The sequence below is a fragment of the Mesoplodon mirus genome, assembly GCF_964341445.2.
Source record: "Mesoplodon mirus genome assembly, chromosome: 11".
Taxonomy (NCBI): domain Eukaryota; kingdom Metazoa; phylum Chordata; class Mammalia; order Artiodactyla; family Ziphiidae; genus Mesoplodon; species Mesoplodon mirus.
The window spans coordinates 29,767,189-29,785,685 of NC_138987.1; the positions used below are offsets into that span (position 1 = coordinate 29,767,189).

General features: G+C 41.3%; 1 protein-coding gene across 3 annotated transcripts in view; it reads left to right on the plus strand.

Annotated features, from left to right (window-relative positions):
• TCP11L2 (t-complex 11 like 2) overlaps positions 1–18,497 on the plus strand; it is a 40,849-nt gene that overhangs the window by 18,373 nt on the left and 3,979 nt on the right. For all 3 annotated transcript variants that reach the window (XM_082636880.1, XM_082636881.1, XM_082636882.1), the window contains 4 exons: positions 874–1,010; positions 12,539–12,726; positions 12,940–13,121; positions 15,412–15,584. In XM_082636880.1, coding sequence (XP_082493006.1) covers positions 874–1,010; positions 12,539–12,726; positions 12,940–13,121; positions 15,412–15,584 — 680 coding nt within the window. The remainder of the gene's footprint in view (positions 1–873; positions 1,011–12,538; positions 12,727–12,939; positions 13,122–15,411; positions 15,585–18,497) is intronic.

Consider the following 18,497-nt stretch of genomic DNA (forward strand, 5'->3'; position numbering starts at 1 on the left):
CACGTGATAGTATAGGAAAGGGAAGGGGAAAGGAAGCTGGTTTGCATATAAGGGGTTACTTACTTTATGACTCTGGGAAAGTTGACAACCTCTCAGAGTCACACTTTCCCCATCTGTAAAATAGGCTGTAAGTATCCTTAGAGTTGCACTCAGCTCTGGCAGATTGAGATTCTCCAGTTGTAGAATCCTTGCTTTGAAGGATTGTCTGTGGTGTTCATCTTCCTCATGTATTGAGCACCTACTGGTTGTCACTCTCCCCTGCATTTTGCGTTCATTATCTCATTGACTCTCACAACATCCCTCCAAGGTTGATCTTGTCCCTTTCTTTCACAGATGAAGAAACTAAGGCTCAGAGAGTTTGAGTAACTTGTTCCTGGCCACAGAGCTGGTCAGTTGTAAAGCTGCAATTGAATACAGGGCTGCCTAACTCTAAAATGCAGTGTTTTTCCCCCTGTGCTTTACTGCCCTGTCCTTTCTTTCCTTTTCTTTTTCTTCTTTCCTTAGGAACAGAAACAATGTACACTATGTTCAGACTTCATAAAATTTCAAATGAAAATTCCTTCTTGAATCTTTTTTGTCTCATTGTTAAGACTCATTGTTTATGCTTGTTAGTGTCTATCAGTTTATGGCTGAATGTAATGGATCAGCTGGAGGTATATTTGCTGAAGCAAATACTCTTGAGATCTCTGGAAGAATACATTTGGAATGCATGTATAATGCCTTTTGTGAAAAGTGACCTTGTCAAAGTGATTGGAATTTTAAAACCTTTTGTGGATGTTTATATTTTCCAGCCTATAAAATTAGTAATAGTTAATGAATTTCAGATTGATTTCTTAATCACCTCTCTAACTATTTTAACTCTAAAATTTTTAGACAAATATTTCATGTCCTGGACCTCATGAAAATGGACATGGTCAATTTTACAATTAGGAGTCTGAGACCACATCTTCAACGCCAGTTGGTAGATTATGAGAGAACCAAGTTCCAAGAAATTTTAGAAGAAACTCCGAGTAAGTACAATATAAGTGTGTATATATATTGCAGTTGGGTGAAAATATGCTATTTTTATTTTTGACATCTTAAATAGTATCACTAAAGACTTTTGGCATTTCTGTTCAACATTTTTTTAATTTCTAAAATTGACCTCATAAACTTATAGCTGTTGACTCTGACCCAGGAACTATGCTAAGCACTATTCACTTTTTTTGTTTTTTTGTTTTTTTGTTTTTTTTTGGCCGCATTGGGTCTTCGTTGTGGTGCGCAGGCTTCTCACTGCGGTGGCTTCTCTTGTTGCGGAGCATGAGCTCTAGGTGCGTGGGCTTCAGTAGTTGTGGCATGCAGGCTCAGTAGTTGTGGTGCACGAGCTTAGTTGCTCTGCGGCATGTGGGATCTTCCCGGACCAGGACTCGAACCCATGTCCCCTGCACTGGCAGGCAGATTCTTAACCACTGCTCCAACCAGGGAAGCCCTTCATACATTTAAAAAAAACAAACAAACATTTATTAAGTACCTCCTGTGTCCCAGACACACCTTGGGTGCTATGGATAGAACAAAACAGAATAAAGCTGCTGCCCCCAAGGAGCTGACCTTCTAGTAGGCATGACAAACAAAAAACATGTATTGTCGGATGTATTAAGTGCTATGAAGAAAAATAGGATAAAGGGACAGACAGTAATGGGACAGGAGTGAGGGTAGGGGGTGTTTTTTTAGATGTGGTGGACTGGGAAGGCCTCTCTAATAAGTAACTATTTGAGCGGAGTTTACAAAGGAATGAGGAAGGGTCATAGGAAGATGTGAGAGAAGAACATTCCAGCTAGAGAGAACTGCACATACAAAGGCCCTGCAGCAGGAACTTGCTTGTGAATCGGACAAACACAAGGCAGACTGTGTGGCTGGAGTGAAGTAGGCAGGAGAGAGTGGTAGCAGATGAGGCCAAGAGGTAGGCAAAGGCAGGTCACAAAGAGCCTTGTTAGCAAGTGAGAGTAATTTAGATTTCATTCCAAGTGTGATGGGAAGTCACTGGAGCATTTGAGCAGGGGAGCAACATCTGATTTTGATTTTTTTAGGTGTACGCTGGCTCCTGGGTAGAGAACAGATTGTACAGGAGCAAGAAGGGAAACGGGTACCAATGAGGTGGTATCGCAGATGGTGGACTGGTCCAGGTTGTAGTGGTGGAAGTAGTGAGAAGAGGTCAGGTTCTGGTTGTATTTTGAAAATGGAGTAACAAGTTTTGCTGAAAGTTGGATGAGAGAAAAAAGAGGGTTGAGGGTGACTCTAAGCAACTGGGTGAAAAGTGATGCCTGTTAGAGAGATGGGAGAGACCGGGGAAAGAAGGGTGGGAGATGGTATGGAGTCAGCATTCAGTTTTAGATGTGTGAACCTTGAGATCTCGTTTGACATCAACATGAAGATGCCAGGAGGCGTTTAGATATGAGACTAGAGTTCAGAGGAATGGTGGGCACTGGGGATATACATCTGGGAATCATCAATATCTTCATGGTGGATAAAGCCATGGAACTGGATAGTAGCTAACATGTATAGAATGCTTACCACATTCTAAGCACTTTACCTGTTTTAACTGATTTAATCTTTACCAAAACTTGAGGAAATTACTCCCCATTTTATGGATGTGGAAACTGAGGCATAGAGAGGTTAAATCACTTCCCTCCACAACACAACCTGTGAATTACAGAGCTGGGACTCACCCCAAGCAGTTTGACTCCACACTCTTATCCACTCCATGCTCTTATCCACAGTATTACACTGGATGAGTTTACCTAGGGAGTGAGTGTAGATACTGAATGGGCCTGACCTGGGACCTCTAGAGCATCTAGAGCTTGAGAAGAGGAAAAGGATCCAGCAACAGAGACTGTGAAAGGGTAGTCAGAGAGGTGAAGACAGCCAGGAGAGGGTGGTGTCCGTCCTGTAAGACAAGCGAAGAAAGTGTTTGAAGAAGGAAAACATCAGCTGCGACAAGTGCTGCTAAATGGTCAAAAAAGATGAAGGCCAAGGCTTGACCATTGGATATGACCGTGTGAGGATCCTTGGTAACCGTGATGGGAGCAGTTTCAGTGGACTAGTGGGCATTAAAACTGGACTGGAAGAGACGTCAAGAAAGAATGGGAGTAGAGGAAGTGTTACCTCATGGAATCCTCACAATTACTCAGTGAGAGAGGTACTGTTATTCCCTTTGTTTCACAGGTGAGGAAGCTGAGTTGCCAGATGTTGGACAGCTGGCAAGAGGCTGGTTAACTGGTTCCCTCATTGGCAAACCCTTGACAGCAGCCTCTGGGCTTTGGTTAACCACAGTCTAAGGCTGGGTTAGGTGATGCACCCACCCCACCCTACCCCTCGTGCACTGAGCTTTTCTGTCACGCTAGTCAATATGATAGCCTCATGTAAACAAAGCCAAACAGATGCCACTTTAAAAGGGGCTCCAGCAGGCTGGAGCCTGTCCAGGGAAGAGGGCATGGACCATGGAGGGTGACAGGAGGAACAATCAGTGAAGCTGGGCCCATTCTGCTTGATAACAGGGAGACTCGGGTGGGCCATGAGCACTGCCTTCCCTGTCGATAGTGATTCAGGGCTTTGGTTAAGCTCTGTAGGGCAGAATAGGACCCATGGGAGGGAAGCAGCAGACAGCCAGTTTTGGCCTTCCTAGCAGCTGGAGCTGCTGTTTTAACTTTGGAATGGGCCTCTCTATTACTGATAGTAGCCCATGCTAGCTAACATTTTGTTTGAGCACTTATTGTGTGCCAAGTCCTTACTATGTGCCAAACACCATACGTTTATTAGCTCATTCAAGCTTCACAAGTCACCCTATGAGGCTGGTACTGTTATCACCTACTGTTTATAAAAGAAGAAACTGAGGTTAAGGTATTTACCCTAGGTGACTGCTGGTAAGTGGTAAAGCCTGGATAACCCAGCTATGTCTCTGCCCCAAAGTGTGTGCATTCAACCACTATGCAAAACTGACTCTCTCCAGACAATATATTGGCTATCTTGGGGGGATTTGCAGAGGGAGCTCTAGCATCAAGTGACAGATATGACTAGATGACTTCTAAGGATACTTCTACAACAAAAATTCTGTGACTTCAGAGCTATATTGTTTTGGCTTCAAAGGCAGAGAGGGATTATGGGACATAGAACCCTACATAGAACCTGGATCTGAAACCTGAACTATGATAACCACATTCTTAGCAGCATTTTCTTGAGATTCATTGGTTGGTTTCATTTGTGTGCCTGTGTATGTGTATATACACATGTGTGCAAATGTCTCCATGTCTTGAGTCAAGATAGCCTGTAATCTTGAACAGATTCCTTACTGTAGGGTTGAACTACAGTTTCATTCATCTCAAATGATTTGTTTCTCTCCTTAAACCCCAGGCTTAGTGACTTACATTTCATTTGCACCTTTCACATTGACTTGGATGTTTCCAGAGACTTAAGAATAGAATAAATCCAGCTGTGAAAGTAGGTCATTGTTGCCCAGATCTAAATATGTCCCCAGAGAAATCAAGAGTCCAGGAAGCAGAGTGTATGTCAACTATTAATTATATCCTCAAGTCACTCTGCCAAAAGTCGGCCACTGTGCCCTAGTATCAAAATAAGAGTCTTACAGTATTGCACAGAAGGACAAAAGTGTTGGATTTTTGTGAGTACATGATTTTTATAAAATAATTATTCAGAAAACTAATACAGAGAAGTACTCTGGGTTTCTTAGTTGACTCCCCCCAAAATTGTATTTTGCCGACAGAGAGATTTTATATAATTGCCCTGTTAAAATATACCCAAGAAAGCCTTAGGCAGTGATTGGGTGAATGTATTAAATGTCAACAAAGTAACCACATTAGATCCAACAACTAAATTATCTGTAGAAAGAATGGCACATTACCCCTGGGGGGCCAGACCCCAAGTAATTTTTCAGATACTCAGAAAGAAAAGGTTGTATTTATTTAGATAATCTCTTGTATCTGATAAAATGTTCTCAGGAACTTCATTTCATGTGATTCAGAAATCCTTATGGGACATAAATGTGTTTCAGAAATATATAAAACTGCATTATGATTGTCTTTGCCTGGCACCCAAGGCATCCAGGAAATATTTATGAAACATTTTAGAGATGAGCAAGCTGATGCTCAGCAACGATCTGCCCAAAGACAGAGCCGCACAGCTGAGAAGTAGCGGAGCTGGGACTGGAAGCCAGGTCTCTCATGGCCAAGTCAGGAGTAAATCAAGCTGCTGCTTTGGCTCCTTTCTTTGGATTTTTCAATTCTGTGTTATATCAGCTGGGGTATATCGCAGGCAACAGAAACTAACTGGCTGATTTAGCAGAAAAGGAAGTGAATGGAAGGAGTGGGGCAGTTTACAGAAAAGCGAAAACACCTGAGTCTGCGCAAGGCCAGAAACCGGCAGGGCATCAGGAATCTGGGGAGGAAGACACAAGGGAAAGTTCCGAGCTCCATCCTCAGATGGTTAATGTGCACTTCAACATGGGCCATCCTTGAACGTTGTGGTCATCATTCAGAGTCCTAGGAAGGAGTCTGATGGGCACATGACTCAGTGAGGCCAACCCCTGGTCAGGGAGGTTGCCTGGTCATGGGACCTCTAATTGATGTTCACAAAAAGAAAGCATGGAGTGAGGGAAAATGATTTCTCAAAATCAGTACCAGAAAAAAAGGGAAGGTGAGGTGTTGCTCGGCATAAACGAGTGGATGTCATGGATAAGAGAACTACATTCTTCTAACTGAAAATTGGGGTATTTGCTCTGAGTATTTTCCAGAATATTGAAAATAGAGGCCATCTAAAGCTTTGGGCAACATCAGGGACTCCCATCCATGTCTTCTGCACCATTCTCCTAGTTTATTGAATGGTGCCTGTTCAGAATTGTACAGACCAAGAGCTAGCCTGGCCATCCCCCAAGTCCAGGATGCAGAGTCATTGCCTTTTTAAGGGTCACTCAGATTTCATGCTTAGGTACCATATTAGAAGTCGGTAGAGATGGGAATTGTATTCCTTGATGAATCCATACAGGGATACCCTTGATGCATTCATCTCAGAAAGCTCAAATACTAAACTCATTCATACCAAACTGGCAGAGTTCACAGAGCATTCCCTGGACTGAATTCTCTGAAGCACTAAATAGCACAATCAATGGCTTTTATGTAATGTAAATATTTACATGTGCGTTTTGTGTTGATAAAGCTTTATGTGACTTTATCACATAGATTGATTGCTAGGTTTTTGCCTTAGACTCAGTGACTTAGTTGGCCAACCCATATCTTTTTAAAAAAACTTTATTGAAGCATTCAATACATACAATAAAAACACGCCAACTCTAAGTGTATAGTTTTGTGAGTTTTGACTGAAGAATATGCCCATGTAACCACCACTAGAAACAAGAAATAAAGCATTTCTGTCACTCCAAAAAGAATCCTCAGGCCCCTTGCAACCAACCTCCCCCCATGGAGGTAAAACTGATATAATTTTTATCAATGTAGATTAGTTTTGCTTCTTTTAGAGCGTCATATTAAATGGAATCATACTGTGTGTTCACTTTTCTGTCTAGCTTCTTTCACTCAACATAAGGTTTTTGCTATTCATCCATATTGTTGTGAGTATCCATAGTTTATATTATTGAAAGTTATCCTATTATATTGTAATCCTATATGATTACACACCTCATTTATCCATTTACCTGTTGATGGACATCTGTGTTGTTTCTGGTTTTAGGCTACTATGAATAAAGCTTCTGTGAACATTTGTGTACCAGTCTTTGTGTGGGCATGTGTTTTCATTTTCTTGGATAAACACCTAGGAGTGGAATGGCTGAGTCATATGGTAAATATATGGTTAATTTTAGAAAAAGTGGCCAATTATTTTCCAATGTAGTTGTGCCATTTTATACTCACCATCAGTGTATGAGAGTTCCAACTGCTTTACATTTTCACCAACACTAGGTATTATCAGTCTTTTAAATTTTACCCTATATATATTTATACAGAATGTGAAAGTATCTCATGTGGTTTTAATATACATTTTCCTGATGACTAATGATGTTTAGCATCTTTTTATATGCTAAATGGACATTTATTTATCTTCTTACGTGAAGTGTCCAAATCTTTTGCCCATTTTTAAATTGGGTTGTCTTATTATTGATTTGAAGAGCTATTTATATATTATGGAAGCAAGTCCCTTGTCAGATTTTTGTGTTGTGAAACTTTTTTCCCATCTGTGGCTTGCATTTTTCATTCTCTTAGCCCTATCCTTTGAAAAGAATAAGTTTTTTATTTTGATGAAGTGCAAATAATAAAATTTTCTTCTGTGGTTTGTGCATTTAGTGAATTGTTTACAAAATCTTTGTATATCTTAAGGTCATGAAGATTTTTTTGGTATGTTCTAGAAGTTTTAGACTTTTAGGCTTATGAATCATTTCAAGGCAATATATTTCAAGGTTCAAAATTTTCCATTCATATATCCAGTTCTAGAACTGTTTGTTGAAAAAGACTGTCTTTTCTCCTTTGAATTGCTTTGGCATTTTTGTTGAAAATCAATTGGCCATACATTTGTGATTCTATTTCTGAACTCTTTATTCTTTTTTTAAATTGAGACATAATTTACATACCATAAAATTAAATTTTAGAAGTGTATATAATTCAGTGTTTTTTAGTATTTTCACAATGTTATGCAACCATCACCAGTACTTAATTCCATAAGATTTTCATGCTTCCAGAATAAACCCCAAACTCATTAGCAGTATCTCCTCATTCCTCCCTTCCCTTAGCCCTTGACAACCACAGTTCTACTTTCTGTCTCTATGGATTTCACGGTTCAGGACATTTCATATAAATGGAATCATATAATATGTAGCTTTTCATATCTGGTTTCTTCCACTTAGTATTGTGTTTTAAAGATTTACCCATGTTGTAGCACATATCAATACTTCATTCCTTTTTATTAGACTCTCTAGTCTTTTCCATTGATCTATATTTCTACTCTTAGCTAATACCACACTATCCTGGTTACTGAGGCTAAGTCTTGAAGTCAGATAGTGTTAGTCTTCCAACTTCATTCTTTTTCAAAATGTTTTGCCTATTTTAGGTCCTAAAAATGCATATGGAATTTATGCAATTCCATATGCATTTTTTAATTAGTTTATCTCGTTCTGCAAAAAAGCCAGCTGGGCTAGTGATTGGAATTATGTTGAATTGACATCTTAATAATGTTGAGTCTACTGATCTGTGAACTCAATATCTCTACTTAAATCTTTAATTTATTTCAGCAATATTGTTTTAGTTTTGGTGTACTGGTCTTGTAATTTTTTTAAAATTTATTTAATTAATTTATTTTTGGCTGCATTGGATCTTCGTTGCTGCACGCGGGGTTTCTCTACTTGCAGTGAGTGGGGGCTACTCTTCGTTGTGGTGTGCAGGGTTCGCATTGCAGTGGCTTTTCTTGTTGCGTGCAGAGCATGGGCTCTAGGTGCACGGACTTCAGTAGTTGTGGCATGCGGGCTTAGTAGTTGTGGCCACAGGCTCTAGAGCACAGGCTTAGTAGTTGTGGCACACGGGCTTAGTTGCTCCACGGCATGTGGGATCTTCCCAGACCAGGGATCGAACCTGTGTCCCCTGCATTGGCAGGCATATTCTTAACCACTGCGCCACCAGGGAAGCTACTATTTTGTTAAATTTAATCTCATTTTATGTTCTTCTGGTGTTATAAATGCTATTTTATAAAACTTTTTGTTTTCTAGCATATAGAAATATAATTGATTTTTGAGGATCGACTTTGCATCCTGAGACCTTGCTAAATTAACTTATTAATTCTAATAGCTTTTTGGAGTATTCCTTAGGTTTTTCTATAGTATATACAATCATGTTGCCTTTTATTTCTTTGGATTATCTTATTGCACTGACTGGGACCTCCAATCAAATGTTGAATAGAAGTCATGAGAAAGGGCATCCTTGCTTTTCTAGCAGAAGAATGTTTATTGTTTGACCATTAAGTATGATGTTAGCCGCAGCTTCTCATAGATGTCATTTTTGGGGGTTAAGGAAGTTTTCTTCTATTTCTAGTTTGTTGAGAATTTTTTTTTTTTTTTGAGGTACCCAGGCCTCTCACTGTTGTGGCCTCTCCCGTTGTGGAGCACAGGCTCCGGACGCACAGGCTCAGCAGCTATGGCTCACGGGCCTAGCCGCTCTGCGGCATGTGAGATCTTCCCGGACCAGGGCACGAACCCGTGTCCCCTGCATCAGCAGGCAGACTGTCAACCACTGTGCCACCAGGGAAGCCCTGTTGAGAATTTTTATCTAAATAGGTCACATATTAAATTTGTTCACATGCTTTTTCTACATTTACTCAATTGGTCATATTTTTCTTCCCCTTGATTGTGTTAATGTGGCAAATTACAGTGACTGATTTTTTTTCTAGTATTAAACCAAGCTTGCAATCCTGAGATGTTTATCCAATCACTTGGCCCTGGTATATTATCTTTATCTTATTGCCTTTCTAATGCTTCCTTAAGGATTTTTACATCTGTATTTATGAATGATGTCCCCCTGTAATTTTCTTTTCTTATAATGCCATTGCTTGGTTTTGGTGTCAGAGCAAAGCTGCCCTCATAAGATAAATTAGGAAGTGTTCCCTCCTCTGCTTTCTGAAAGAGTTAAAACACCCTGTGTCTTCTAGTTTGATTTGCATGCACAGTGTGTATTAGTAAACATTTTACTGCATGACAGTTGAAGGGAAGGATATCTTCAGGCATATAGGACCAAATCAATTTGTCAGTCTAAAGGAGACTATTTTTTTTTTTTTTTTGCAGTACGCGGGGCTCTCACTGTTGTGGCCTCTCCCGCTGAGGAGCACAGGCTCCGGACGCGCAGGCTCAGCGGCCATGGCTCACGGGCCCAGCCGCTCCGCCGCATATGGGATCCTCCCGGACCAGGGCACGAGCCCACGTCCCCTGCATCAGCAGGTGGACTCTCAACCACTGCGCCACCAGGGAAGCCCAGGAGACTATTTGAGTCAGTACTTAAGCCCATGGTTACCTCCAGAGATGGTGAATTAAATAGCAAACCTCCTGCGTCTCTCATGCCAGGTATAGAGAGCAGAGGCTTTTTGAGAACCTACTAAGTGACAAGTACCACTGGAAAAACGTTTGATTAGTTTCCAACGCAAAGGGGTCTGCCAAGACAAGGCCAGATATCTCACACACCTATCAGGTTGTGCTATGAGCTAAGTCAAGGGAAAGCTATATAAAAAATAAACGTCATAGGCTTGGACTCTCAAGGAGTCTCATTTTCATATCACTAGTAATATTAAAGGCACATGAACTATTTAATAATTTTTTTTAATAATAGAGAAGCTGTTTTTCAGGTCAGCTATTTAAGAGAAATGACAGCCAGATAAAAAATTCAAAGGCAGATGTGCCTCAAGAAGGCAGTGATAGGGCTTCCCTGGTGGCACAGTGGTTAAGAATCCGCCTGCCAGTGCAGGGGACATGGGTTCAAGCCCTGGTCCAGGAAGATCCCACATGCCACTGAGCATCTAAGCCCGTGCACCTGGAGCCCGTGCTCTGCAACAAGAGAAGCCACTGCAATGAGAAGCCCGTGCACCGCAACGAAGAGTAGCCCCCGCTCACCAACTAGAGAAAGCCCGTGCGCAGCAATGAAGACCCAATGCAGCCAAAAATAATAAATAAATTAATAAATAAATTTATATAAAAAACAAAAAGAAGGCAGTGATAAGTATGGGTCCATACAATCAAGAAAGGCTTCCCACAGGAAGAGGCTGGACCACTAAGGACTGGCAGGATATGGACTGAGAGAACCAGAGATAGTTTCAGCGGGGTTAGGCCAAGCCTTCCTGGCAGGAAACAGGAACATATATTGGTGGGGAAGTGCTCTTGGGCCTCCACTGCCCCTGAGAAATTCTTAGGTAAATGCACCTGTAAAACCATTGCCTATTGTTCTGTTTCTCTCTCCTGGTAGATACGGAGGTTTTTGAGTATAGGGACTATGTTTACTCATCTTTGAATTCTCTGCACTTGGTATAGTATCTGGTGTATAGTAGGTGCTCAGTTGTCATTGAAGAAATGAATGGAGAGGCTCTTTTCCATATGAAAAACCGAGGGTACCAGTGCCTCATAGGGTTGACCTCGATTTTGGAGCCACATAGAACAGTCAGTGTACTAGGTTGTAGGAGTGAAATCTCAGCGGATCCCTTAGAGAAAAGCCCATGTTTTCCCCTAAACTCATGCTCTTTCTGCTTTACCAGTTGTACTCAATTCTGGCTACATATTAGGATCACCTAGGGTGTTTAAACACAGATGCCTGAGCCCCATCTCAGACTGATTAAATCAAAATCTCCAAGAGCCAGTGCCCAAGATCACATTTCTTCCGTTTTAAAGTTCCCCAGGTGATTCTACAATCAGCCAGGATTGAGAACCTCTATGCTACACTGTTGCTTTTGTTTGAGATAAAGAAATGGGCTTTTAAATCTGTCAGCTGTAAATGATTAAGCTTGCAGCATAAATGCTTATTACTACCATATTGTAATTATATCCATGATGGTTTCCACTGTTTCTGTTGGGTACCTTTTAAATAAAAGACTGCAAGTCTTTTATATCTTTATAAACAGAACTGGGAAAACCAAGAACAACATTTGCCAACTGAGGAGAAACAAAGTTGTGAAATTCTGGGGGTGGTGTTGCTTAAGTGTGGCAAAGGGAGCTGCTCATAAATTACCCCTGTTTTCAGGGTGACTATTTATTTTGTTCTCTGGGTCTTTTTAAAAAATCTGCACCTGTGTTCAGTCTGCATTTTTAAGCAATCGCCACCTTATAAATTCTACCAAATACATAATTTTATAAGAAATGTGGTATAAAAAGCAATTTATTTCTAGGGGGAAACCTTAGAACTGGGTCTGAAGTAAAATAAAGTGTGCACACCAGCATGCTGGGAAAGGCATAGCTCTATTCAGACACTCCGAGGAGGGGTCTGGAACCCAAAAATGTTTAATTAATCATCAATGCCTTTAATCTAAATACCTTCTCTGCACAAGACTCAAGGTCATGTGTGAGCTGGCCTGTCTATCCATCTGATGCCATCTGCTACCACTCTCTCTGCCGCCTAGTTCTTTATAGACCAGCAGTACAGATTTGCTTGTAGCATCCAAATTACCATATTTTCTCACTATTCCGGGTCTTTGTGTGGGCTCTTCTTCTAGCCTGGAGTGACAGCTCTTTCCTCTGTTTGTCTTGTATCCTGAAGTGTCACTTATGGAGTTCTTCCTCTTACAGTCTGTCCTGGACAGCCTCTCCTCCCTCCACTCCTGCTGTGTCTTCTAGTATTCAATGTATTCTGCTGTAATTGTGAGCTTACAGGTCTGTCTGCCCATCTGGACTCTAAGCTGAGCTCCTTGAGGGCCATGGCTGTCTTGTCATTCATGCCCAGCACCTAACCTGACATCTGTCATGTAGAATGCACAAATGAAGGAATCCATCAGCTGTAGGACAAATATGTGGCCTTTGCACTTGCAGGTGCTCTTGATCAAACTACAGAATGGATAAAAGAATCTGTACATGAAGAATTACTTTCTCTTTCTGAGACTGCTTTAACTCCTGGGGCCAAAAACAGCTCCAAGACAAGCCTGAGCCCTACATTGGTGCTAAATAATAGTTATTTGAAATTGTTACAGTGGGATTATCAGAAAAAAGAATTACCAGAGGTGAGTGATTTTTTTTTTCCTTCACTCAAGTTTTCCAGTATTCTAATTCTTAAGTTCAAACTGTGAATCAGCTAGTCTGTCTGTGTTGCATGTGATTTAATAACTTTACTGAAATCAGATAAAAATGGGAGTTTGGATGTAACATTGCTTATTTTACAAGTTCATGGTATTGAGCTTCCCTTACTATTTTTACATTTTAAATAAACCTGCTAGACACTCATGACAGATGGAGCACGTCTTCAGGAACTGACAGAAAAGCTGAATCAACTGAAAATGATTGCCTGCCTGTCCCTAATCACCAACAACATGGTGGGTGCTATGACAGAAGGCCTACCTGAGCTTGCAATCAGGCTAAAAAAGATTTCAGCTGTTCTACTTGAAGGCATGAACAAAGAGTAAGTTCCAAGCATTTTTATCTGCTCTGCCTTGTATTCAGGGTCTGCATGTGTTTCAGAGAATGTGAATAACCTTGACATCTGGATGTGATATTCAGGACTGTGCTTTAAGAGAAGCTTAGCTCACACCTTCTTCTTTTAGAATTTCTTTTAATATCACTGAAGGCTTAGATGTCCCATCATAGGAAAGGAGAGGTCTTTTCCATAACAAGTGCCAGGGTGAGTATAGTGTTTCCACTTAGGATGGGTGTGTGCAAAAGCTCTTCTTTGACAGTGTTGCGGAAAAAAACAACAAAACGCAGAAATCCACCATGCTCAGTGTTTAGAACGCCCTATCAAAGAGGCTTTCTGATTCAATTGTTCCAACTCCATAGGTTTTCTGCCATGAAATGTTTACCAGCTTCACTGACTCAGCCTCTGTGAAATCTTCAGAGTGGTGACATCTCTGTCCTTCAGAGATGCTCTGCAAGTCCAGTGAAAGTTTTGTTTTTGCCAAATTCATTTCCCAGCATCAAACCTTCATTGAATACTAGAATACCATTTCAATTTTGCATTTAGATCATCCTATTGGGAATCCTGTCCAAGTTAGAAAATTCCTAGTCTTAGCCAATGGCCAGATGTTTCCATGGGTCTCATATGGGTCAGCTCCTCTTGCTGGTTCCCCTTTCAGGTGTTTTCAGGGACTTTATTCCTCTCTTTGAAGGGAGATACACCCAACCTCCCATCCTCCTGCCCATTACTTAGCACATAAATGACTTGATAAAATCCTAGAATATTAAAAGCCAAAAGAAGCCCAAGTGGTTATAGCATCCAAAGTTCTCATTTTGACCTGAAGCTCAGAGAGAGAATACGATTTGTCTTGGGGTGCACACCAAGAAAAGGACAAGCCAAGGCCTGAACCCTGGCCTATGTCAAGGCCCTGCCCTTCCTACTGATCTGGTGCTAACTTGCCAGGCTCTTTTATTTCACATCCCAGGACCCAAGACCTATAATAAAAAGAAACCTGCTCTGGCTCTGGTTTTGAAATAGATCTTATCTTAGCATTTTCCCACACTGGGTAACCATTATTTTCCAGGACTTCTAATTTATTAAGCCTTTAGTGAACCCCCAGTACTGCTTAAGTATTAATGTAAAGCACATAGCAAAATGGTTACTAAGAGGACAGGCTTTGGGGTCAGACAAACCAGGGTTTAAATCCTAGCTATGCTACTAACTTGTTATGTACCATTGAATAAGATCCTGAATCACTCTGAGTCTCACCTCCTCATTTGTAAGAAGGGAATAATTGTACCTACCTTAGAGTTAATGGAAGCTTAAGATGACTCGTGTGAAGCACTTAGGGCAGGTGTCTGGCACACGGTAAGTGCTTGATAAACGTTAGCTTTTAATAACTACTTAGTTGTTAAGTCATCATCTTTATAGTTGTTCTGCCTATCTGATTATATTTTTGTTTTGTCTAATTCCCCCCACCCCATCCCCCCATCTCTTATCCTTTAATTCCCATTTTTCACAAAGTTGTCTTAAAGACCCTTTCTGACTAGTGAGCGGCAATTTTCCATCATCATTCCCCAATAGTGTGGATCCAACAAACGCTGTTTCTAATTACACCTTTTTCCTTACCTGTTGAATAACCCACCACTTTTTACAATTTACTTTTTACAATTTTCTGGACTGTATATATTTGGGATTACTGATCAGTTACTTGAAAGTAACAATGTGAAGGAGTTTCTTGCCTTTCATCATGGTAGGTCAAGAGTTTTAGGTAACTTGTCTTTATGGTATTGGCTTCTGAATATCTTCATTTCTTGTTTTTGATTGGTGTTAGAGATTTACTGCTCAGGCATGGATAAAGGAATTGATCGTACCTCATTTTCCAAGCACATTAAAAAAAAAATCTATGAATGAATCCACTCAGACCAGAGGGTTTATTTTAAGAAGTAAATAGGTTACTTTTTAAAGAACCTACTCTTTCCCTTTCTGATAGCCCTGCCTGAAGATGGGGTTGCAGACTTACCTTCAGGGACCACATTTTTCTGTCTGTGCTTTCCTATTTAAACGTTACCCACAGAATTGAGTGGTTTTAAGCATTTACAAATCTGCTACATATAAAGGATGGTTGGGAGGAGTTACTATTTTCTAAGCTTATTCTAATAGAGGTAAGTATTGTCTGTATAGGGGAAAATTGGCAGACATTTGAAATAAGTTGGTATATTTTTAAAACAACAACGACAACAAAAACCTTGCTAAATAAAAACTATCCCTGATGGGATTTTTGTTTCATGTTTTGTAGGACCTTTAACTTGAAGGAAGTCCTAAATTCTATCGGTGTTCAGACTTGTGTTGAGGTAAACAAGACCCTGATGGAGAGAGGTTTACCTGCTCTTAATGCTGAAGTTCAAGCTAATCTTGTAGGTCAATTCTCAAGCATCGAAGAGGAGGACAATCCTATCTGGTCCTTGATTGGTGAGTCTTCATGTTTTTATTGGCTTCTGCTTCTATTCCAATTTGCTTTACCATGCTGGTTTTGGCTAATGTTAAATGTCGGTCAAAGTTTAGTCTTAAACAGATTACCTGCTTCTTTTGGTGAGTGAATAAATATTGAAAATATGAAGAAAGCATTAATATTTTCGAAGGTTTGGGACTCATTGCTGCTTCTGTGTATATATGTAGCAGAGTGGGGGGATGTTTCAGAGCCTTCTACCTTACTACCCAGCCGATAGGTTTTTATGAAGAAAATAACATCATGCTGCTAGTAATATTAAATTCCTCGATCAATAGAGCAATCCAGACCAGCTGGCAGTATGTTCACAGAAAGTAGACACGGGCTCTGCTGGGAGCTAACCTGTGTGAGCTGAGGCCCCTGTGTTGGTCAGGCTTAGAGAGACAAAGACTTGAAAAGACCCTGGAACTGAGAGGTATAGTGGGTAGACTTTTTTTGTACTTGATTGCTAAGAAAATGAATATCTTAAGGTCAAGTTGTATTGGTGAGTTGGGGAGAATGTATCAGTTAGGACTTTTTCTATTGCTTGTGACAGAGAACCTAAGCTTCTAAAGTGGCTTAAGCAAAAAGGGAATGTATTTGCTCATATAACAGAAAAGAGCAGGGTGGGATTGGCTTCTGGTACAGCTTAATCAGAGCTTAAACTATGTCCTGGGCGCTGGTTTCCCCACTTTGGTCCCTCAGCACTGCCTTCCTCTGGGCTGGCTGTCTCCGCGGATAGTCTCTTCCCAACATAACAAGATGACTTCAGCTCCAGCCTACATCTTTCTGTGTTTAAGTCAAGCCAAAAAAAAAAAAAAAAAAGGAGTCAGTTTCCCTCCCCTCTTAGCTCAGACAGTGACCCCAGAATTGAGTCTCATTGACTCCAGACGGTGGTCACGTCCCATTGTTGACTCAGTCATGGTGGCCAGAGGGGAAGAAACTTAAACTTGAGATGTGTTCAATTCCTGGTGAGTCAGCTTTACCTGTAACACCTGGTCTGAAACTAGGGAAGAGATTGTTTTCCCCCAAACAAGATCAGGGTGCTGTGGCCTTAAGAAGGGAAGAGGGTGATGTGGGACACAAAGCAAGTGTCTACTGCAGAGGGTGAGGAATGGACCAGACAGAGGAAAGAGTGTGGCATTCGAATATACTAACATTCCAGGACTAATCTGCAAGCTTTCAAAGTACAGCACTGACTTCCCTAAGAATACAAGTACTTGTTATTATTTAGTTGAGGCTCTTAAATAGTTTCTCTCATTCTTATCCCTGGGGACACGGGATGCTGGAGATCTAGGCCACCCAGGCCACTTAATAGCTCTAGGCTTCAACCCCACCCCCAAGAAAAGAGCTGTCCGGTGTGCAGCATGTGGGCTGCTGAGGGGTGACGGGTGAAAACAGTAACACACACAGCATAGCAGCTGCCTGTGGCTGAGCCCTTCCCTGCGTAACCTTCACTGCTGACATGCATCTCATGGCCTGTAGTCTCCAGCTGAACGCTAACACCTGGAAGACGGTGTTCCCCGGAGAAAGAGGGGCAGGCTGTCTGCGGTCTCTGCCACGTACCAAGAGACCCCCCACTAGTGCACAGGCCTCATGAGGACGGGGCGCTTATTTGCTCACTGCCATTTCCCTATACCATGCTGGGCCCAGAGATGACCTTTAATAAATATCTGTGGAATGGGTGAATGCATGGAGACTTAGAGCAGTTAAGTAACGCTCACCTGAGGTCGCATAACTAGCAGGTTGCAGAGTATGGCTTCTTCCTGAGCCTCGCTGACTCATATTCTTAACTGCTCTAATGGGCACTACAGTCAAAGCTGGAGCCCTGCCGCTCATTGGCAGGGTGGCCAGAGCATTGGGTGTCCTCCATGCCCTTGCTTTAGATCAGGGAAGTACTTGCAGTGTCAAGGGAGAGGGAAGCTGGGGTCCAGGAGATGCCCCACCCCGAGGTGGCCTCTTAAAATCCAGTCAAGCAACTTTTTTCCACCCAGCTCTCCCCAGTCCAAGTTTCCTGTTCTTTTGCAAGCTGGAAGTATTTTGTAACCTCATTCAAAGTATTGTTGCCTAGCAACTTGAATGACTCACTTGAGCGTCCCTCCCTGGGCTCTGGAAGCCAAGGGCACGTCTTTGGCAGGGGCTCCGTTTGGCTGCTCCTAAATGGACAGACGCTTCTGTCACCTTAGTCTTGGCCTAAAAACTGACTCATCCACAGAGGAGATAGAACCACTTGTCAGCATAATAACAGTTTTGAAAAAGTTTCATTCTTTAAACAGCCTTGTGAAAAGTGTTTGGACCATATCTGTGATGAAAATAGACCCGGCTTCTGAGAGTCGAGCAGTCAGCCTAACGGGGAATTTAGTAGACAGTTTCCTCTTATTTCTCTGCCTGCAGAGGAGCTGGAATACATTAAGCACTTAGAGGGATCCCTGGGACAGAAGGGCTCCAATTTACCCCTGGCTTTCCTCCCCTGTAGTTCATGGTACCCACAGTCTGCCTTCTTTTGTTCTTAGTTGATGTGCTGTTTCTTTACAATGGAATTACAACTCCCACTGTGTTCTTAGCCATTAAAAGAGGTAATTAGAGAGGGAGTTTTCCTTCAAACCATTTTTTTTCAAATATATACCAAAACCATGTAAAAATGATTTATGGATTACCTGCTGTGTAAATTATTTGCATGCTAATAGCCACCTACATTTTTAAAAAGTAAATTTCAATTATACAAGTGATACATCCATGAATAATTTCCTCTTGTGGACAAATTATGGATAAGGCCCAAGTCATCTTTGACTGCCTTCTCCAGCCCCCATTCCTCTCTGGCTCCCATTGCTTTCAGTTTGGGGTTTATCTTTATAGACCTTTTTCATTCCAATCTCACTTTAATTCAAGCAGCATTT